Below are 24038 nucleotides of genomic sequence, written 5' to 3' on the forward strand. Positions count from 1 at the left end.
TACACCCCCTTTGAAAAGTAATATTTTAAGCAATATCTCAATGAACACAATTTCCAAAATGTTGACAAGACAAAGCTTAATATAACATCTGCTTAACTTGTAACATGAAAGTAAGGTTAATAATATAAACTTAGATTACACATTTTTCAGTTTTACTCAAATTAGGGTGGTTCAAAAATGAGTACACCCCACAACATAAACTATTACATTTAGTACTTTGTATGGCCTCCATGATTTTTAATGACAGCACCAAGTCTTCTAGGCATGGAATGAACAAGCTGGTGACATTTTGCAACATCAATCTTTTTCCATTCTTCAACAATGACCTCTTTTAGTGACTGGATGCTGGATGGAGAGTGATGCTCAACTTGTCTCTTCAGAATTCCCCATAGGTGTTCGATTGGGTTCAGATCAGGAGACATACAGTACTTGGCCACTGAATCACTTTCACCCTGTTCTTCAGAAATCCAACAGTGGCCTTAGATGTGCGTTTAGTCATGTTGGAAAAGTGCACGATGACCAAGGGCACGGAGTGATGGTAGCATCTTCTCTTTCAGTATAGAGCAATATGTCTGTGAATTCATGATGCCATCAATGAAATGCAGCTCCTCGAAACCAGCAGCACTCATGCAGCCCCACATAAGGACACTGCCACCACCATGTTTCACTGTGGGCACCAGGCATTTTTCTTTGTATTCCTCACCTTTGTGGCGCCATACAGTTTTGAAGCCATCAGTTCCAAAAACATTTATCTTGGTCTCATCACTCCAGAGTATAGAGTCCCAGTAGTCTTCATCTTTGTCAGCATGGGCCCTGGCAAACTCTAGGCAGGCTTTTTTGTGCCTGGGCTTTAGGAGAGGCTTCTTTCATGGACAGCATCCATGCATGCCATTCCTTTGCAGTGTACGCTGTATTGTGTCACGGGAAATAGTCACCCCACTTTGGCTTTCTACTTCTTTAGATAACTGCATTGAACTTGCATGCCGATTTTCTTCAATGCTTCTCATCAGAAGACGCTCCTGTCGAGGTGTTAACTTCCGTGGATGACCTGGACGTCTCTGTGAGATGGTTGCAGTTCCATCTTAAATTTGTGTACCACTTTTGCTACTGTATTCTGATAAGTAAAGCTTTGCTTATCTATTTGTAGCCTTCATCTTTGTGGTGTAAAGAAATTATTTTCTTTGTGGAATTCTGAAGAGGCAAGTTGAGCATCACTCTCCATCCAGCATCCAGTCACTAAAAGAGGTCATTGTTGAAGAATGGAAAAAGATTGATGTTGCAAAATGTTGCCAACTTGTTCATTCCATGCCTAGAAGACTTGGTGCTGTCATTAAAAATCATGGAGGCCATACAAAGTACTAGATGTAGTAGTTTTTGTTGTGGGGTGTACTCATTTTTGCACCACCCTAATTTGAAGTAAAACTGAAAAATGTGTAATGTAAGTTATATTATTAACCTTACTTTCATGTTATAAGTTAAACAGATGTTATTTTAAATTTTGTCTTGCCAACATTTTGGAAATTGTTTTTGTTCATTGAGATATTGTTTAAAATGTTACTTTTCAAAGGGGGTGTACTCATTTACGCTGAGCACTGTACAGTACATGAGCTTTTTAGATCCATACAAAGTTATATGAGCAAATTCCAGCCACCAAACACATCTCCATTTGGGGCAAGTGTAAAATAGTGTAAAATCCCGAGATAATGGTGTCCGCTCTGCCTTTTATCTCCAGACCAAACAGCTTCAGACATAAAAACGCCTCTACCATTCTGTATCTTCTTGTTTTCATAAGAGTGCTGATAGACTTCTTTATCATCTCTGTTCTCCTCAGTGCACTTCCTGTTTTGAGGCTGCTTTTTCACAGCGCTTGCCTCAGTGTCACGGCTCAGCCCTTTAGCTCTGATACCAGGGCCTGATAAAGCTCTATTTGTTGGAGTAGATGGGTGACACATTCATGTCTTTGTCCGCTTGTGTTTGGGCTTTACCTGCCTCTTTATGTTCATCGTGCATGACTATTTTATCTGTTGCACACATGTAGGATGGCCCCTGGAAGCTGAATGCAACCATGCAGAGATTATCACGTGTGATTTTAAAAGCATGAATACGAATTTTATCTGGGTAGTAAGCGGTTTTTGGATGCTTCCACAAATATGAACTAAAGGTGTCCTCACTGAAAATCTTACCATTTTCTTTTTCTGTTTAAGTGGCATATCTGTATGTTGTTACTATAGAAATGATGTACTTGAATAAGCACTTTAATCTAAACATGTGATTTGCCTTGTATGTATACGTTTATGCAGTTTTCATTTTGTATCTGTTTCCGTTTCTTTATCACGCTATCATTCCCATAGAAAAACAAACGCTCTCTCATTCTCGTTCCATCTCAGGGCATGTGACAGCTTGTTGGATGCAAGCAAAATTCCTTACAGTTCCCCCTCGCTTACACACACACACACACACACACACACACACACACACAGGTGCTTGAAAGTTTGTGAACCCTTTAGAATTTTCTATATTTCTGCATAAATATGACCTAAAACATCATCAGATTTTCACACAAGTCCTAAAAGTAGATAAAGAGAACCCAGTTAAACAAATGAGACAAAAATATTATACTTGCTCATTTATTTATTAAGGAAAATGATCCAATATTACAAATCTGTGAGTGGCAAAAGTATGTGAACCTCTAGGACTAGCAATCAGGTGTAAGTGGGCACCCTGTTTTATTTAAAGAACAGGGATCTATCAAAGTCTGATCTTCACAACACATGTTTGTGGAAGTGTATCATGGCACGAACAAAGGAGATTTCTGAGGATCTCAGAAAAAGCGCTGCTGATGCTCATCAGGCTGGAAAAGGTTACAAAACCATCTCTAAAGAGTTTGGACTCCACCATTCCACAGTCAGACAGATTGTGTACAAATGGAGGAAATTCAAGACCATTGTTACCCTCCCCAGGAGTGGTCGACCAACAAAGATCACTCCAAGAGCAAGGCGTGTAATAGTCAGTAAGGTCACAAAGGACCCCAGGGTAACTTCTAAGCAACTGAAGGCCTCTTTCACATTGGCTAATGTTCATGAGTCCACCAACAGAAGAACACTGAACAACAATGGTGTGCATGGCAGGGTTGCAAGGAGAAAGCCAGTACTCTCCAAGATGAGCATTGCTGCTCATCTGCAGTTTGCTACAGATTACGTGGACAAACCAGAAGGCTATTGGAAAAATGTTTTGTGGACGGATGAGACCAAAATAGAACTTTTTGGTTTAAATGAGAAGCGTTATATTTGGAGAAAGGAAAACACTGCATTCCAGCATAAGAACCTTATCCCATCTGTGATACATGGTGGTGGTAGTATCATGGTTTGGGCCTGTTTTGCTGCATCTGGGCCAGGACGGCTTGCCATCATTGATGGAACAATGAATTCTGAATTTTACCAGTGAATTCTAAAGGAAAATGTCAGGACATCCGTCCATGAACTGAATCTCAAGAGAAGGTGGGTCATGCAGCAAGACAATGACCCTAAGCACACAAGTTGTTCTACCAAAGAATGGTTAAAGAAGAATAAAGTTAATGTTTTGGAATGGCCAAGTCAAAGTCCTGACCTTAATCCAATGGAAATGCTGTGGAAGGACCTGAAGCGAGCAGTTTATGTGAGGAAACCCACCAACATCCCAGAGTTGAAGCTGTTCTGTACGGAGGAATGGGCTAAAATTCCTCCAAGCTGGTGTGCAGGACTGATCAACAGTTACTGGAAACATTTAGTTGCAGTTATTGCTGCACAAGGGGGTGTGGCAGCAGGGGCATGGCTGAGCATCAGTCTGTGAATGGAGGGCGGCGTCAGGGAAGGTGAGTGGTCGTATCGCTACACCTGTTATCAATTAATGTGTGTTTGTGTGTCTCCTCCAGTGACCGCGCCCTATAAAAGGAGGGTGAGAAGGGAAGGTTGACACAGAGGGCTTGATAGTAGCCTGTGTGTGTGTGAGAAGAGAAAGTTTTGAGTTGTGTGCTGAAAAGCAGCAATAAAGAAAATAATTAAGACGCAAACAACCGCCTGCCATGCTTCTGTGCTCCACCCACATCAGGGTCTCTCTACGGTGGTGCTGAAACCTGGGAGATAAAGAACTCATATTACTGCCTATGTCGAGCTCCAAATTGATCGCCAAGTGGCAAGGGCCCTTCGAGGTCACACGGCGTGTCGGGGACGTCGACTATGAGGTGAGGCGAACGGACAGGGGTGGGGCATTGTACCACCTCAATCTATTAAAATGTTGTAATGAGGAGGTCCCCGTGGCATTGGTGTCAGTAATCCCGGAGAAGGCGGAGCTGGGGCCGGAGGTTCAAAAAAGGAAATTGACATCGCCCACCACTCCGGTCCCCTGTGGAGACCACCTCTTCCTGGCCCAACTCATGCAGGTAGCCCAGTTGCAGAAAGAATTTTCCGACGTGTTTTCGCCCCACCCGGCTGCACCCACATCATAGAACACCACATTGAGACGCCCCCGGGGGTGGTAGTGCGCAGCCGCCCTTACTGCCTGCCCGAACACAAAAAAGGTGGTCCAGGATGAACTCGAGGCCATGCTCGAAATGGGCATAATTGAGGAGTCCCACATTGACTGGAGCAGCCCAGTAGTCCTGGTCCCCAAGACCGATGGGTCGGTCCGGTTCTGTATGGACTATAGGAAAGTCAACGTGGTGTCTAAATTTGACGCGTACCCAATGCCTCGCATTGACTAGCTGCTTGATCGATTAGGCACTACTTGTTTTTATTCAACACTGTGGCAGCAGGGGCGTGGTCAAGCGCCGGTCTGTGACAGGAGGGCGTAGTCAGGGAAGGTAAGTGGCAGAATCACTACACCTGAGAGCAATTAACCTGTGTTTGTGTGTCTTCCCAGTGACCGCGCCCTACTAAAGGAGGGAGAGCGAGAGCAGAGGAGCTCATCCCCGAACAAGACACCTGTCGTGTGTGTGTGTGTGTGTGTGTGTCTACCTGTTTGAGACAAATATTGTTCACTGAAAAGTGTGGCAATAAAAGCCCTATTCCAAACCGTGATCTCTGTCCTGCCGTCCTCTGTGCTCCACCCACCCATACGAACTGCCACAGTGGTGCCGAAACCCGGGAAAAGTGGAGCACCAGCCGAGCAGCCCCATGGAGTCCTCCCCGTTCGCCGACCTGGTCCACGCCCTTGCCACAGCCCAGCAAAGCCAGCACCAGGCACTTGTCACCCTCCGGAAGGAGCAAGAGCAACGCTTCGAGGCCCTGGTGCTGGCCCAACAAGAAGATCGAGAGGCGTTCCGGCACCTCACGTCAGCGGGGTCCACCAGCGCTCCTACCGCGGGCCCGTCTCCCCTCACTGTCACCAAGATGGGCCCGCAGGACGACCCTGAGGTGTTCATCACGCTCTTTGAGCAAGTCGCCGAAGCCTCAGGGTGGCTGATGGAGCAGCGCGCGGCGCGCCTCCTCCCCCTGCTAACAGGAGAGGCACAGCTGGCCGCGCTACAGCTCCCCGCCGACCGCCGGCTGGCCTACGCGGACCTCAGCCAGGCCGTCCTCCAGCGCGTGGGGCGCACCCCAGAGCAGCAGCGCCAGCGCTTCTGCACGTTGCGCTTGGAGGAAGTCGGCTGGCCGTTCGCATTTGGCCAGCAGCTCCGGGACACCTGCTGGCGGTGGTTGAGGGCCGACAACCGCGACGCTGAGGAAATCATCGATCAGGTGGTGCTGGAACAATTCGTCCTTTGCTTGCCAGCAGGAACCGTGGAGTGGGTCCAGTGCTACTGCCCGGCGTCGCTGGATCAGGCAGTGGAGCTGGTGGAGGACCATTTGGCGGCTGTCCCGGCGGCAGGACAGCAGATGGCATCTTCTCTTTTCTCCTCTCTCTCTCTCTCCCCCTCCTCCTGTGTCCCGTCCTCGCCCCATTCCCCCACCGCGGAGGCAGGGGCCGGCACCACCCCAGCCAGCCCGCCGCACCCACGGTGCCCTCCTGTTTCTCCCTTCTGTGTCTGTCTCTCCCCCACCTCAGGTGAGTGAGCCCCAGATCACCGGTGCAGAGGGAAAGCCCGGGCCGGTTTGCTGGCGCTGCGGGGAGCCGGGCCACCTTCAACAGCAGTGCACGGCGATGGAAGTGGGCGCGGTGGTTCAGATCCCCGACGCGCCAGAGGCCGCCCTCGATCGGGCCGGAGCGTATTGCATACCGGTGAGTATCCAAGGGGATACATATCAGGCGTTGGTGGATTCTGGTTGTAACCAGACCTCAATTCACCAAAGCCTGGTGCAAAATGAGGCACTGGGGGGAGCACAGGGGGTGAAGGTGTTGTGTGTGTGTGCACGGGGATGTTCACAGCTACCCTTTGGGGTCGGTCCACATTTTTTTCAGAGGGGAAAAATTTATAGTGAAGGCAGCGGTTAGTCCTCACCTTACCCACTCTTTAATTTTGGGGACTGATTAGCCGGGATTTCGGGGTTTAATGACACGCCTAGTAAAGAGTGGGTCCTGCCATTTGACAGGGGGAGGGCCCAGTGTCGCTTTGGTGGGAGCAGCTGTCACAGAGCCGTCTACGTCATCTCCGCGTCAGAGTGAGGAGCCGCCGCCGGCTCCTCTCTCTATTGGGGAATCTCTCGCGGATTTCCCATTAGAACAATCACGAGACAAGACTCAGCGACATGCATTTGACCAAGTGAGAGTAATCGATGGTCAAACGCTCCAGCCGAACGCCACCCCGTCCTTCCCCTACTTCGCAATTATAAAGGATAGGTTATACCGAGTGACGCAGGACACTCAAACTAAAGAGCGAGTCACGCAGCTTTTGATTCTGAAGAGCCGCCGGGAATTGGTATTCCAGGCGGCTCACTTTAATCCCATGGCTGGACACTTAGGGCAGGATAAGACACTAGCCCGAATAATGGCCCGATTCTATTGGCCGGGGATTTGCGGCAATGTTCGTAGGTGGTGTACAGCATGCCGCGAATGCCAGTTAGTGAATCCAGCGGCCATTCCAAAAGCGCCTTTGCGCCCTCTTCCATTGATCGAGACCCCGTTTGAGAGAATCGGGATGGATCTTGTCGGGCCATTAGATCGGTCAGCACGGGGGTACCGCTTTATATTAGTTCTGGTGGACTATGCAACGCGATACCCGGAAGCAGTGCCTCTGCGCAATATCTCAGCATGCAGTATTGCAGAGGCACTCTTCCGCGTCATCTCCCAAGTCGGAATCCCGAAAGAGATTCTGACTGATCAAGGCACTACATTTATGTCACGAGCACTGTGCGAACTGTATGGGTTATTGGGGATTAAGCCGATCCACACCAGTATGTATCACCCACAAACGGACGGTTTAGTAGAACGGTTCAATCGCACCCTCAAAAATATCATTAACAAATTCGTATGCGAGGACGCACGTGATTGGGATAAGTGGTTCAAGCCCTTGTTGTTCTCAGTGCGAGAGGTTCCCCAGGCCTCCACGGGGTTCTCCCCGTTTGAATTATTATATGGGCGTAAGCCGCGTGGCATCCTAGACGTGCTGCGGTAAAATTGGGAGGAGGGACCTTCACAAAGTAAGAACGAAATTCAATACGTTATGGACCTGCGCGCAAAACTCCACACGCTCACCCACCTAACCCAGGAGAATTTGCGGCAGGCACAGGAACGGCAAGCCCGCCTGTACAACAAGGGTACGCGCCTTAGGGAGTTCACACAGGGAGATAAAGTACTCGTACTGTTGCCCATGTCGAGCTCCAAATTGATCGCCAAGTGGCAAGGACCCTTTGAGGTCACACGGCGAGTCGGGGACGTCGACTATGAGGTGAGGCGAACGGACAGGGGTGGGGAACTACAGATTTACCACCTCAATTTGCTGAAACTCTGGAATGAGGAGGTCCCCGTGGCGTTGGTGTCGGTGGTTCCGGAGAAGGCGGAGCTGGGGCTGGAGGTTCAAAAAGGGGCATTGGCATCCCGTACCTCTCCGGTCCCCTGTGGAGACCACCTCTCCCCGACCCAACTCACGGAGTTCGCCCAGTTGCAGACCGAGTTTTCGGATGTGTTCTCGCCCCTGCCCGGTCGCACGAACCTCATAGAGCACCACATAGAGACGCCCCTGCAGGTGGTAGTGCGTAGCCGCCCTTACAGGCTACCCGAACACAAAAAAAAGGTGGTTCGGGAAGAACTTGAGATCATGCTCGAAATGGGCATCGTCGAGGAGTCCCACAGTGACTGGAGCAGCCCGGTGGTCTTGGTACCCAAGGCCGACGGGTCGGTCCGGTTCTGTGTGGACTATAGAAAAGTCAACGCGGTGTCTAAATTTGACGCGTACCCAATGCCTCGTATTGATGAGTTGCTCGATCGACTCGGCACGGCTTGCTTTTATTCAACACTGGATTTGACGAAGGGATATTGGCAGATCCCCTTGACTCCACTATCCCGAGAAAAAACGGCCTTTTCCACACCGTTTGGTTTACACCAATTCGTCACACTTCCGTTTGGGCTGTTTGGGGCACCCGCGACGTTTCAGCGGCTGATGGATAGAGTCCTCCGCCCTCACGCCACTTATGCGGCCGCATATTTAGATGATATAATCATCTATAGTAATGACTGGCCGAGGCACCTTGAACATCTGAGGGCTGTCCTTAGGTCGCTGAGGCGAGCGGGGCTCACAGCCAACCCAAAGAAGTGTGCGATTGGGCGGGTGGAAGTACGGTATCTGGGCTTCCACTTGGGCAACAGGCAGGTGCGTCCCCAAATTAATAAGACGGCAGCGATTGCGGCCTGCCCGAGGCCCAAGACCAAAAAGGGGGTGAGACAGTTCCTGGGGCTGGCTGGCTATTACCGTAGGTTTATACCTAATTATTCGGACGTCACCAGCCCACTGACTGATCTCACTAAAAAGGGGGCCCAGATCCGGTCCAGTGGACGGAGCAATGCCAGCGGGCTTTTTCAGAGGTAAAGGCTGCACTGTGTGGGGGGCCACTTTTACACTCCCCTGACTTTTCTCTCCCCTTTGTGTTGCAGACCGATGCGTCGGACAGAGGGCTGGGGGCAGTTTTGTCCCAGGAGGTGGAGGGGGAGGACCGTCCTGTCCTCTACATCAGTAGGAAGCTGTCAGTGCGTGAGGGGCGCTACAGCACCATTGAAAAGGAGTGTCTGGCGATCAAGTGGGCGGTCCTTGCCCTCCGTTACTCCCTGCTGAGGCGCCCTTTCACCCTCTGTTCGGACCACGTGCCCCTCCAGTGGCTCCACCGCATGAAAGATGCCAACGTGCGGATCACCCGTTGGTATCTGGCACTCCAACCCTTTAATTTCAAGGTGGTCCACAGGCCGGGGGCGCAGATGGTCGTGGCAGACTTCCTCTCCCATCAAGGGGGGGGGGGGAGTCGGCTGCAGGCCGGACGGCTGCCCGGCCTGAGTTGGGCGGTGGGGGTATGTGGCAGCGGGGACGTGGTCAAGCGCCGGTCTGTGACAGGAGGGCGGAGTCAGGGAAGGTAAGTGGCAGAATCACTACACCTGAGAGCAATTAACCTGTGTTTGTGTCTTCCAAGTGACCGCGCCCTACTTAAGGAGGGAGAGCGAGAGCAGAGGAGCTCATCCCCGAACAAGACGCCTGTCGTGTGTGTGTGTGTCTATCTGTTTGAGACAAATATTGTTCACTGAAAAGTGTGGCAATAAAAGCCCTATTCCAAACCGTGATCTCTGTCCTGCTGTCCTCTGTGCTCCACCCACCCATACGAACTGCCACAGACACTGGATTTAACAAAGGGATATTGGCAGATCCCCTTGACTCCTCTGTCCCGAGAAAAAACGGCCTTTTCCACACCGTTTGGCTTACACCAATTCGTCACACTTCCTTTTGGGTTGTTTGGGGCACCTGCTACGTTCCAGCGGCTTATGGACAGGGTCCTCCGCCCCCACACCACCTACGCAGCCGTGTATCTCGATGATGTTATCATCTACAGCAATGACTGGCCGTGGCACCTTGAACACCTTAGGGCTGTCCTAAAGTCGCTGAGGCGGGCGGGTCTCACAGCTAACCCAAAGAAGTGTGCAATTGGGCGAGTGGAAGTACGGTATCTGGGTTTCCACTTCGGCCATGGGCAGGTGCGTCCCCAAATTAATAAGATGGCAACGATTGTGGCCTGCCTGAGACCCAAGACCAAAAATGGGGTGAGACAGTTCCTGGGGCTGGCTGGCTATTATTGTAGGTTTATACCTAATTATCCAGACATCACCAGCCTGCTGACTGATCTCACTAAAAAGGGAGCACCAGATCCGGTCCAGTGGATGGAGCAATGCCAACAGGCTTTCTCTAGGGCAAAGGCTGCACTGTGTGGGGGGCCACTGTTGCACTACCCTGACTTTTCTCTCCCCTTTATTTTACAGACAGACGCGTTGGACAGAGGGCTGGGGGCCGTTCTGTCCCGGAAGGTGGCGGGGGAGGAGCATCCTGTGCTGTACCTTAGCCGGAAGCTGTCAATGTGGGAAGGCAGGTACAGCACGATAGAGAAAGAGTGCCTAGCCATCAAGTGGGTGGTCCTCACCCTCCGGTACTACCTACCGGGGCGCCTTTTCACCCTCTGTTTGGACCGCACGCCCCTCCAGTGGCTCCACTGCATGAAGGATGCCAATGCGTGGATCACCCGTTGGTATCTTGCCCTCCAGCCATTTAAATTCGAGGTGGTCCACAGGTCGGGGGTGCAGATGATCGTGGCAGACTTCCTGTCCCGTCAAGGGGGGGAGTCCGCTGCAGGCCGGACGGCTCCCCGGCCTGAGTCGGGCGGTGGGGGTATGTGGCAGCGGGGGCATGGCCAAGCGTCAGTCTGTGAATGGACGGCGGAGTCAGGGAAGGTGAGTGGTCATATCGCTACACCTTTTGTCAATTAACGTGTGTTTGTGTGTCTCCTCCAGTGACCGTGCCCTATAAAAGGAGGGTGAGAAGAGGAGGTCGGCGCTGAAGGCTTGATAGTAGCCTGTGTGTGTGTGTGTGTGTGTGTGTGTGTGTGTGTGTGTGTGTGTGTGAGAAGAGAGTGTTTTGAGTTGTGTGCTGAAAAGCAGCAATAAAGAAAATAATTAAGATGGAAACAACCGCCTGCCATGCTTCTGCGGTCCACCCACATCAGGGTCTCGCTACAGGGGTCACACCAGATACTGAAAGCAAAGGTTCACATACTTTTGCCACTCACAGATATGTAATATTGGATAATTTCCCTCAATAAATAAATGACCAAATACAATATTTTTGTCTCATTTGTTTAACTGTGTTCTCTTTATCTACTTTTAGGACTCGTGTGAAAATCTGATGATGTTTTGGGTCATATTTATGCAGACATATAGAAAATTCTAAAGGGTTCACAAACTTTCAAGCACCCCTGTGTGTGTGGTGTGTGTGTGTATGTGTGTGTGTGTGTGTATATATATATATATATATATATATATATATATATATATATATATATATATATATATATATATATATATATACACACACACCAAGACCCATTTTTGCATCCCTGTGGAAGGATAATGTCAGTTTACAATTGAAATTTGTCTACAGCAGTGTGCAAGTGTTCTTTACTGCTTTGATCCTTGGTGGTCCCAGTTTCAACACTTTCAACGGTTTTTGGTTACTGATCATTTAGAAAGTACCCTGAGCTGGGTTACCCCTTTGTTGATCTTTTCAAGCCGAAGTTTCAAGAATATAAGATCTAGATGATCTAATAGATCATAATACTTTGAATTTGGGTTGCGTCATTTAAAAGTGCTGCCAAAACCACATTCGCTGCAGGACATGGTGTGTATGATTTATAGTTAATATTTTGTCATCATATCCTACACGGACACCTCAAGTGACTCACTAGAGCTCCACATGCTGCTGTAAATACAGCAGGCTCCACTAGGACTGTTTTTATTTCATCATTTATCACGTATGAATACATTTTACTTACTTTTATGCTTGTTATTCATGAAAACTGAGTCAGCTGCCGGAATTTTTCACTTTGTTGCAGCACCATAAATTTAAATCTAATGCTAAACCTCCAAACACATGCTCATTAACCTCAGATCTGCTCAAGGGGACGTATTCGGACTCGCTGACTTTATTCCAAAAGTTAAGTTAGATTTTATTTTTTGAAAAATCGAGTACCGAGGTCAATGTTTTGTGATCCATATTCAGGTTGTTATTTTTATTTTATTTTTATTAAGGAGGAGCATCTGAGAAAATGTTTTAATAGATCACTGCTTTTACACATAAGCACCTGGCTTTAAGACTGTTAAAAATCCGGGACAGAAAACGTGGACTGAAAAAGCATCAAATTTCCTTCGCTGTCGAATGTAATAAGATGTAAGCTAAAAGCAAGAGACAATTTCACAATGAAAACTATTTTTAAAAAATAATATGATACATGATTAAAGATGAGGGCAGTCAACAAATGAACATCTCATATGAGGTTTGTAAACAGCGAATATATTGCTGCATGAATATTCCTAGTTGTAATTATCACAATCACTGCAAAATTTGGTTTTAATTTAACAATATGGCTTCTATCCTCATTATTTGATAGATTATAAAATAGCACTTGATCTAGCACATCTGGCCTGAGTTTCCCAAAAGCATTGTAGCACAAAGATCATCAAGTAGAGCGAGCAGCACAATGAGCGCTGTCTCTCCTATTTAAGATGCTCTTAGCGTTAAGAGTCTTTTGGGAAACCCACCCCTGATTATTATCACGTTTAAGGTTTTTTTTTTTTTTAATATCATGCGCTCAACTTATTGCAGCCATGATATACTGAATCAAGGTCATGAAACTGTAACGTGTGCATGATTTTATTGTGTTTTTAGTTCACCATTTAGAAAACATGCCATGGTTTGAAGGATAAGCTGACTTGGCATCCGAATACTAGTCACTTTTGGTTCATGTATAACTTTATCCATAAAAAAAAAATCACTGTTAATAAGCAGCATCTCCTATTAAGATCCTCCAGTGTCATATATACTTCTAAAGGAAGGCTGTCTGTCTCTCTGTCTGTTCACCTGTGCAAATCGACAAGGCTGGATGCACATACTCCATACTTTGCACATGGATTGGTGACACCCCAGAGGGGCCCAAGACAACATTTTCGATTTTCCAAAACATAGGATTAGTGCTAATCCAACACACTATTCATTTCCCATAGGTTACATGCTCACGCTAACACACTGCACGCAGCCTTGGCAAGGAATCCCCTCCCTGACTCGCCCGAAAGTTTCAATTGTCACGGGCAATAACTACTAGTGCGTACGTAAACAAACAATTTCACGCATTTTAAAAGGATAATTGATTGATGATTGATTGATTGATTGCATTCCATAGTATTTTAGTGCATTTACAGCCCATAACATAAATCTCAGCTTCATATACGCTATATGGTCAAAAGTACATGGACACCTGACCATCACACATATGTGGTTCTTGCCCAAATTGTTGCCTCAAAGTTGGAAGCACACACTTGTCTATAATGTCTTTGTTTGCTCCATAATTACAATTTCTCATCACTGGCACTAAGAGACAAAAACCTCTTCCAGCATCACAATACCTCTGTTCATAAAGCGAGCTCCATGAAGACATGATTTGCCAAGATTGGAGTAGAAGAACTTGGTTGTCCTGCATCTCAATCCCACCGAACACCTTTGGAATGAATTTGAACTCTGACTCCATCCCAGGCTTCTTCTCATGGCATCAGTGACTGATTTCACTAATGTTCTGGTAGCTGAATGGACAAATCCCTTCAACGATGCTCCAAAATCTAGTGGAAAGCCTTCCCAGAAGAGTGGAGATTATTATAACAGCAAAAAGCGAATAAATGGGGAACAGGATGTTCAAAAAGCACATATAGGTATGATGATCGAGTGTCCACAAACTTTTGGCTGTATAGTGCCTTATGCAATACATCAAACTAAAAGACAGTGTTGCCCTGCTGCTTGGTTGAGCTGTTATCTCACTAGAAAAATGCACTTAAGACCAATCGGACTCATGCAGAACTGAGATGCCCCTCTGTTTAAGGCAAAATCTAATTTGGGTGCATAACTCTTGCATGCTGAGTAGCGCATAAATTTGTAGAGTCTGAAGGTCTAAAATCCTATTGTATTTTCCAAGCTTAAAATCACTCAAAACCCCAAATATTGTGATTAAATAAGTCAATTCTGTGTCAGTGCATCCCCTGGGACATTACTAGGAAAGAGGAGTTTTGCCAATGACACATCAGAAGGGAATTTTGCCATCTTTAAGCTGGCATCGAAGACATCCTCTTTAGACAAGCTCATAATCTCGGGAGTTCTTTTAGATATGAGAAGGTGAACGATAGGGGTGTGAAAGTTGTTCCGAATGACCGGAAATCATTTGTGGATAGTTATCACATCTTCAACATTCTTGTTTGCCCCTTACTTTTTCCCCATCAGAGTGATGGCTGATAAGACAAATGGCTTACCTGGGCTGTTTCGATACCTTTTAATGAACGGAGACACAGTGTCTCCTGCTCTCTCATCCAGGCAAGATGGCTGATGGGATTTCAGTGAATCACGGTGTTTCCCTCAAGTCTCCCTTCTGTGACAAACATGAGATTATTAGTGCTGTTATCTTGAGAGTGCATCAAAGATTGGTGTGAAATTGAATCCTTTTGTTTGGTGCTGTGCGTTCTGCATGTGTGTGTGTTTTGGGTTTCTTAGGCTTCAGGGGGATAGTCTCGCTCCAGCCGGCGCTGAGGAGGAACCAGTACCGCATATTCCTGAGCAGGCCATGCCTGAAGTGACATGTGAGTGAGAGATTTGAGAGTTCATCTTGTTGTGTTTTACAGTATATATATATATATATATATATATATATATATATATATATATATATATATAAAATTTATTTTTTTTTTCTAAGCCTAAAGGGTGCTCAACTTGATCCAACAGAATATGGAGGTATTTGTTCCAACCTGGCACTGCAACACCTAATTTTCCCATTGCTTTCTTGCCCTAGTGCTTGATTTGGAACACTGCTAAAAAGATGCCGTTGGTGGATCAAGCTGAGTGGCAGGTCTTGAGTATCGCTACCTGAGCATGGGGGCTGCATGTCTATATGTTCTCTGATGAGCGTGGGTGGTAAAGACCTGCTCGATGTGTGTTTTCTGGAACAGGTCCATTGCCTGGAGTGACTGAGCCTCTGACTGCCACCGAGCTGGAACTCCAGAGCGCTTCTCAAGTGTCCGCACCGGTAAGCGATCCTGACCAAGAAAGAAATGGTCCACGTATCGCTTTTCTTCCCTCGTTAACGTCTTCTCCATCATCTCCATTGTGCATGTGTTGTCACAGAGACAGATAAAACCACTTAATCACTCTTTCTTACAAAGCTATCCCACCCTGACGTGTCTGTTTTTCTCTAGGCTTGTCACGGTAACGGATAACTTAGCTCCCTAAACAATGCCGAAACAGCTCATGGTGTGAGAGTTTGGGATCCAGGAGCCATCACAGAGCTGTATGGAGCCTTGAACTCTAGTCCAGACAGGAGCTGTAGAAGAAAAAGGGGTTTACAATTACATGGCATTATGGAGTTGACATGGAGGTCGTGGAATCATGGAGCAGCCCCTGTTCAATCAAACCTGTCAACAACAACATAAGTGCTTGATGCTCTTGATCTCGCTTCATAGAAAAGCGAGACCTCACGGCTTCTTAATTGTCTGGCCTTTGTTGCTATGGATTCAGTGCTCAACACTGCACTCTCTCCCCTCATCATAAAGTGGTTATTTTCCTATCAGCAGCGACACCAAGGCTAGGCAGTGCCATAATTATAGCAGTCTGGTGCTGGAAAGTCTTTTTAACAGCTTTTTTTTTTTTTTTTGCTCGTGTGGTGTGCCGAGCAGATGGAAGAGGGCTCCAGACATGCTGGCAGCGTCGGGAGCACGAGGCCTCGTCTCGAATCGTATCGTCTCGTCTAGCCTTGTGCTACCGCACTCGTTCCGCCTGCTCCACCCAAGGACCTGGCATCGCCTTGAAAAGCATGTCACAGAGTAAATAATGCCATGTAGCCAGGCTTAACACTGTACAGAGCCCCACACATACACAGATCTCCTTTCATATTCATACAAAGACAGGCTCTCTTTACTTGTGGGTTGTTGTTTTTTTTTTTTTTGAATTGAGAAAAGAGAGAGAAAGGAGGCCTCGGTGTCTACAGGTTAAGCAGTGCCAGAGCAATGAGGGTAATCTCTTCCATATGCAGTGGCGATTGTGAACATCTTAGCTCACCTACTGAAACTTTTTAAGGCCTGATGTGGTTGTTGTGCATATAATTGCTTATTTTAGGCACTGTTTGAAAGGCAAATGCAATTTGTCTTTTTAATAGCTTATTAGTTTAACTGGTCCTGCAGGGTTTCTCCCATCACCACCGTGACTGTCGCGGAAAACAAACGTAATGCTTTTACAGGCTGAGTCATTTATTGGGACAACAATAGTTGAAGGTGTGTGTGTGTGTGTGTGGCATATCTCTGCTCCCTGTCTTGCTCGGTTTTCACATGTGCAGTTAACAGCACTGATAATCACCAGTTTTATATTATGGAGAGCCCTCAGAGGGACGCTCAGAGTTGTTGGGTTTGGATCAGGCTCTAATCCAAAGTCGACTGCTGTGTATGTGTGTGATGTGAATTTTGTGAATCTCAGCGCTTTTCATTTCACAACTTTGAGATGCGGAACGGTCTCCTAAGCACATAGAAGCTGGTTTAATATCGTGCATAAATTTGATAGAACATTGATCCAGGCTCTTTATTTCGCTGTTAACTGGCGGAGCTACTAACATACCTCATTAGTTGCTCAAGCTGGTCACTAGGCATCATAATAATTGCCTCATTAAGCTAAAGCTCAGAGATGTCCTCCGAGCAGTTCTTTGAGAAATTTCCAATGAATTCCAGCCTTATAAGCATCATGTGATAGGTATAATTAATTCTCTCGAGCCTGAACTTGGATGAAACAACAATAAAATGACCTAAAGGAGAATAACTCATTTTTATCTGAAAGCAATCATCGTAGTAGTATAACCCAAAGTGCACCTTACAAGCTGGTTTATTTAAGGAGACCAGGCCTCCTTCATCTGGCATTCCACCTCAGTAGATATGAATTATTGCCCTTACACCTTCAGGACCCTGGTGTGCCTGCTGCATTGCATAAGATACTGCTCATTAATGGGGCTATTTTATTTGGCCTCACTGCTTAATTGACTTAATCCTGTGAAGACATTAAAAAATCTTATAGGAAATTTTTACATGCACTTTTGCTACTTTTTCCTTCCTGCTAAGGCAGAGCATAGACCAGAAATGAGGCAATTGACTGCTCGGTATAGACAGAGCTTTAATTTCAAGTTCAGTGTCCAACTAATAGAATTATTCCTTATGCACAGATAGAGTTTTAATCAACTGCTAAACTTCTCAGTCTTAAAATGTCCAAAACCTAGCACTAAGGCTAAAAATTGGTCTGGATTCTATCCCGAGTGCTCTTTTATTCCAGTGTATTCACTCGAATATGTTTAACCCTCCTATGACCTGTCATCTTCACATATCCATGAGCACACGAACATGCGTGCCCATGAGTAACCGCAGTCCCTCATTAATGCAATCCTCCATGTCTCATGAACACAACATGCATGTAAATCACAGATAATAAAGGACGGCCTTTTGCATTCGGGGAAATGAAAAACAACAGCAAAACAAATGCAAATTACTTGCCTTCAATGGACCCAGAAAACAAATGGGATAGAGGAATAAAATGTGCTTATGTGGTTCACAGAACTGCTTCTATAAATATAGCCACTAATTCACTTTTAAGAGAAACAATCTGCGTGGTGGTAATTGATTGTTTAAAAATGTGTTTTTGAGACCTCCTGCTCTACTAATCACGTCAGTATGAATAGAAATGTGCCATTAATTTCAAGTGCACAAATGTCTGGCATAAAAGAATAATTGTGTGAAGGTGTTAGGCCACTTGGTAAAAAATACATATGAAGCTATCTATAAAAAAGAAATCAGTAGTTTGTGATATTTTCACATCACCTCTTAGTAATGCCTCAGCTTGTTTAGAACCTCAAAAGTAGTGATATCAAAAAAGGACCGGGTACTAGCCACAACTTTTGCCAGATAGGAAACAAAAAAAAGTGAGTAGAGTTGACTTGAGTTGAGCTGGGACCATGCAGTGGAAAAGGGCTGATGATCAGTGATGTTCCCTGGGGTCAGTGTTTTCTGGGTCTTTCAACATCATACATCCTCTCCAAAGTGACCCAGATTTGGTTAAGCAAACCATGACTTGTGCTCAAGTGTCATTATGTTTTGGCTCTCAATGTCCTTGGTCTTTTCATCAAAAGCCATCTTGAAGCTTTCTTTGCTACCTCAGTGGTATTCTGGATGGCTTTCCTCCAGTGGCCTGCAGGGACTGTGCCACAAAGCATCTGCAGCCAACCCTGATGGGCATACACTTTGCCTTCCAGTATTGTGATGTCTCTCATGGGCCTCCTCAAGACATTCCTCCTGAGATACCATCAATTCTAGTAGGATAACTTACTTTGTTGCTTCTGAGAGCAGTACAGTGTCAGGCCATAGAGCTGTCTGGTTGCTGTATTGGGAAAGACTTACTTGCTTCTCCATGTAAATCGGTATCTTCCAGTCTCATGCGGTTGCCAAGATCTCAGCCAATGGCATCTTGCTCACAGCTACTCTCCTGTTCTTAAAAGGCAATGGGCTGGTAGGAGGGCTATACCTCCTTGCTGCTTCTGTGCTGAATGCTGCTGCAGTGGTCTTTAGCATGGTGGCCATATGGTTAAGACATTGACTTACTAATCAGAAGGTCAAATCCCAGCATTGCCAAACTGTCACTGTTGGGCCCTTTAGGAAGGCCCGTTAACCTTCAAGTACTTGAATGAGTAATAGATCCCACTTTTGTCAGTATTACAAGTGTGATGGGCTGAAAAGGATGACATACACTGCTTGGATCAGGAATTTAATATGGTGTGGTTCCACCTGCCAGAAGTCATCCCACATTAGTGTCCTCTCCATCACTTGCTCCCACCTCATCCAAGCACTTTGCTGCTTCTGTGGAACTGCTCTGCTGATTTTGTGCTCCTCAAGAGCTGCCCTTACTTTCTCATCAAAAACCATCATTTCTCCTTCCCATTCAAAGTATCATCAAAGTTCCTGGGGACTGAACAGATCCACAGGCCTGCTGTCCCCTGTGTCAGCACTTTCACTGGGAACCGTAGATGCTAAAGAAGGCAACTGGACTTGCTTGAAATTCTTGAAGACATTTCACCTCTCATCTGAAAGGCTTCTTCAGTTCTGAGACACTTCTGCTGGGATCTCTTAGCACAGTCAGGACTTTGGGGTAGTTCAACTCCCTATACTGCATCGTCCCCTCTTGCATGAGTAACCTTGGACTTCTCTTCCCCTCTAACCTCTCAATTTGTGAACTTGGGGATTCATTCAACAGCAATGGCAACACAATTTTTGTTAGGATCCTGTGCTGGTCTATAAATGTTTTGAATTTACCAGGCAGTCTTGACCAGTCAGCTTTCAGCCAGTTGTCCAGCTCCTGGCAGGCTACCTATACTGATGTTCAGTTTGTCAGCTTGCTGTTGTACTCCTTGCCAAGGCTCTTCAACGCAATGGTTTAGAAAAGTGTTGTAAAATATTTATAGCACTTTCATGCTTTTGAATCCATCCAGTTTTCTTATTTATCATTATTCATATCTTAACATACACTTTTGGGCAGTTGATTTTTAGTTGTATGTTCTGGGGGGGGGGGGGGGTAATGTTAGGGGGGCGGAGGTGTGGTGAGAAGGATCCACAAGCAGAACACAGACAGTAATCCAATAAATAATGTGATTTGATTCAGGGAAAAGGGCGTGGCAAAAAGGTAAACAAACGGGACAAAAACAAATGCCAAAAATAGTCCATGTAAAAAGAGACAAAAAACTTGACAAAAAACACGAGACAGACAAGGACAAAAATGTTACAGCAAAAAAACAAACAAACAAACAAACAAGAAAAAAACCTAAGTGCAAAATCCATGAACTAGCAAAAACCCTTAGTGCAAAAAAACATGAAAGACAATAAAGATTAGATTAGATTAGATAAAACTTCCCAATCCCTTTGGGTGGGTTCCCTCAGGGAAATTAAGATTCCAGCAGCATCATTACAGATAAACAGAGAAAAGAAATAGAGAAAACTTCTAGATAAATTAAAATAAATTATTTACATATACAAATATAAAAAGAATAAGATATGGGGAAAAGAGGAAGGAGAGGGGGGAAGGAGGGGGGGAGAAAAAAAGGGGGTATTGCTTATTGTTAGGCTAGGCTACTGCTCCTTCCCATCCTCTGTCCTCCTGTTACCCCTCCTACCCCCCAGAGAGGAGTTGTACAGTCTGATGGCGTGAGGGACAAAGGAGTTTTTAAGTCTGTTCTTCAAGCACTTGGGAAGGAGCATTCTGTCACTGAACAGGCTCCTCTGGTTGCTGATGACGGTGTGCAGAGGGTGACTGGCATCATCCATGATGTTCAATAGGTTGTCCATAGATCTCTTCTCTGCCACCGTCACCAGAGAGTCCAGCTTCATGCCGACCACAGAGCCGGCCCGCCTGATCAGTTTGTCCAGCCTGCATGTGTCCTTCTTGGATGTGCTGCCCCCCCCAGCACACCACAGTGTAAAACAGGACACTGGTGACCACAGACTGATAGAACATCCACAGGAGTTTCCTGCAGATGTTAAAGGACCGCAGCCTCCTAAGGAAGTATAGCCTGCTCTGTCCCTTCCTGTATAAGTGTTTGGTGTTGCAAGTCCAGTCCAGCTTGCTGTCCAGCCACAGCCCGAGGTACTTGTAGGAATCCACAGCCTCCACCTCAACTCCCTCGATCAGAACTGGTTGTGACCTTGGTCTGGACCTCCCAAAGTCAATGACCAGCTCCTTGGTCTTCGAGGTGTTGAGCTGCAGATGGTTCCTGTTGCACCACACAGCAAAGTCCCTCACCAGGCTCCTATACTCCTCCTCTCTGCCGTCACTGATACAACCAATGATGGCTGTGTCATCGGCAAACTTCTGAACGTGACACAGCTCCGAGTGGTAGCAGAAGTCCGCGGTGTACAGGGTGAAGAGAAGAGGGGCCAGCACCATGCCCTGGGGTGCTCCGGTGCTGCTAATCACAGTGTCAGACATGATGTCCTTCAGCCTGATGTACTGCGGCCTGTCAGTGAGGTAGCTGGAGATCCAGGTGACCAGGCAGGGGTCCACTCGCATCCTGTTCAGTTTGTCCTGAAGCAGTAGGGGCTGGATGGTGTTGAAGGCACTCGAGAAGTCCAAGAAGAGGATCCTCACTGTGCCATTTCCCTTATCCAGATGCGAGTGGGCTCAGTGTAGCAGGTAGAGGATGGCATCTTCCACACCGACACCTGCCCGGTATGCAAACTGCAGACAGTCCTGGGCATGTTGTACCTGGGGTCTGAGGAGGCTGAGGAAGAGCCGCTCCAATGTCCTCATCAGATGTGAAGTGAGTGCCACCGGTCGGAAGTCGTTCAGCTCGCTGGGCCGATTCTTTTTGGGAACTGGAACGATACATGATGTCTTCTAGAGGGTGGGCACTCTCCCCAGCTGCAGGCTAAGGTTGAAGATGCATTGGAGTGGTTCACCCAGTTCAGCAGCACAGGTCTTTAGTAGCTGGGGACACACCTTGTCCGGGCCTGCTGCTTTCCTGGGGTGAAGCTTCCTCAATTGACCTCTGACCTGGTCTGCATTAATGCATGGAGGAGTCTGTTGAGGTGGGGGAGGAGGGGACTGCTGTGATGACTGGGGGGAGGTGTGTTGAGGGAAGAAGGAGAGATGGCTGCAGTGAGGGAGAGGGTGGGGGGGACGTGGGCTGGTTGAACCGATTGAAAAAGTCATTCAACTCATTCGCCCTCTCCACTGTCCCCTCAATGACTCTGGTCTTTGTATTGTGGCCTGTGATGGTTTTCACACCTTCCCAGACCTCCCTCATGCTGTTCTCCTTCAGCTTCTGCTCCACCTTTCTCCTGTAGCTGTCCTTAGCTTCCCTCATGCAGTGTTTTCCCTCCTGCTGTGCTGCTTTCATTGCCTCCCTATCCCTGCTCCTGAAGGCGGCCTTCTTCCTGTTGAGGACAGCTTTGACTTCCTGTGTTACCCATGGCTTGTTATTAGGGTAACACCGTACAGTCTTAGTGGGGGAGACCATGTCTGCACAGAAGTTAAGGTAATCTGTCAGACAGTGTGTCAGCCCCTCTATGCCCTCACAGTGTGGGCTAAGCAGCACATCCCAGTCCGTGATGCAAAGGACTGGAGACCAGAGGTGTTTAAGCTGTGGTACGTGAAACGTGGAGTGAACACGTCGCATGGTGAGTGGTAAAGCCAGTCTGATGGAACATGGATTGATTACCTTGCTGCTGAGGAAAGGTCCTAGGTACCTGGGAGCCAGCTTGCAGGAGACAGTTCTGAGTGGCAGGTGGCGTGTGGAGAGCATGACTCGTTGTCCCACCCAGTAGGTGGGTGCCTTAGAGTGGCATTTGTCGGCCTGCCTCTTGGATGCTAGGGTGGAGCGAATGAGTCTTCTCTGGGCCATTGCCCACGTCCTCCTGCAGTGGCGTATGAAGGTCTGGGCTGAGGGTACGGCGACCTCCTCCTCCTGGCTGGGGAACAGTGGTGGTTGGTACCCTAGTGAGCACTGGAATGGAGAGGGACCTGTGGCAGAGGGAGAGTGTTATATGTGTATTTGATCCAAGGTAGGTACTTGCTCCAAAAACTGGCATCCCTGGATGTCATGCACCTGAGTGCAACCTCCAAAGCCTGGTTAGCCTGTTCTGCCTGGCCATTGGTCTGTGGGTGGAAGCCTGAGGAGAGACTACAGGTGGCCCCAGTGAGTTTGCAGAAGGCTCTCCAGAACTGTGCAGTGAACTGGGGACCCCGGTCAGGAACTATGTTGGTTGGCAGGCCATGTAGGCGGAAAATGTGGTGGATGAGTAGTTCTGCGGTCTCATTGGCTGAGGGGAGCTTGGGCAGAGGAATGAAATGGACGGTCTTGGAAAAACAGTCAATGACAGTGGGGATGCATGTATTGCCACCTGAGTTGGGGAGTCCTGTGATGAAGTCCAGAGGCGATGTGAGACCAGGGTCGATGAGGAATTGGGAGGGGTCTTAGCAAGCTGGCAGGGGGTTGATTGGCTGTCTTGTTCCAGGCACATGTGTTGCAGGCTGCCACGAACTCCTGGATGTCTTCCTTGATGGATGGCCACCAGAAGCACTATTGGACGAGCGCCAGGGTTCAAGCAGCTCCCGGGTGACAAGCCAACTTGGAGCCATGACCCCACTGCAGCACCTGGGTTCACACAGAACAGGGAACAAACAGATGGTTAGGTGATATGTTGCTTGAGTTACCTTCACTGGGGTCCTGCTCCAGGGCCTTCTGCACAAGCGTCTCAACCTTTAGAATGGCAGCTCACACCAGGCAGTGTGGAGGAAGGATGGCCTCGGGTGGCTTGGACTCCTCTTGGTGGGAAGAGAACATCCTGGACAGGGCATCGGGTTTGCCATTCTTGGAGCCTGGGCGGTAGGAGAGCATGAAGTTGAACCAGGAGAAGAAGCGAGACCAACAGGCTTGACGGGAATTGAGACGCTTGGCAGACTTGAGGTACTCCAGGTTTTTATGGTCGGTCCAGACTAGGAAGGGGAGATCTAACCCCTCGAGCCAGTGCCTCCACTCCTCCAAGGCTAGCTTGATGGCCAACAAATCTCTGTCTCCGATGTCGTAATTACGTTCAGCAGGGGACAGCCAGTGAGCGAAGAAGGAGCAGGGGTGGACCTTGTTATTGCTGGCCCTTTGGGAGAGAATGGCTCTGACCCCAGACTTTGAAGCATCAACCTCCACGATGAACTGTTTGGTCGGGTCAGGTATGGTGAGAATGGGTGCTGTGGTGAACTTGTGCTTGAGCATGGAGAAGGCTTTCTCTGCTTTCTCCCCCCACTTGAATGAGGTCTTAATCGAGGTCAAGGCAGTGTG

General features: G+C 47.5%; 1 protein-coding gene across 1 annotated transcript in view; it reads left to right on the forward strand.

Moving 5' to 3' along the window:
• c19h8orf34 (chromosome 19 C8orf34 homolog) overlaps positions 1-24038 on the forward strand; it is a 233269-nt gene that overhangs the window by 161877 nt on the left and 47354 nt on the right. Inside the window, exons 9-10 of the mRNA XM_060900851.1 lie at positions 14687-14772; positions 15142-15218. Of these exons, the coding sequence (XP_060756834.1) occupies positions 14687-14772; positions 15142-15218 (163 nt within the window). The remainder of the gene's footprint in view (positions 1-14686; positions 14773-15141; positions 15219-24038) is intronic.

The sequence above is a fragment of the Neoarius graeffei genome, chromosome 19 (assembly GCF_027579695.1).
Source record: "Neoarius graeffei isolate fNeoGra1 chromosome 19, fNeoGra1.pri, whole genome shotgun sequence".
In the NCBI taxonomy this organism is placed as follows: domain Eukaryota; kingdom Metazoa; phylum Chordata; class Actinopteri; order Siluriformes; family Ariidae; genus Neoarius; species Neoarius graeffei.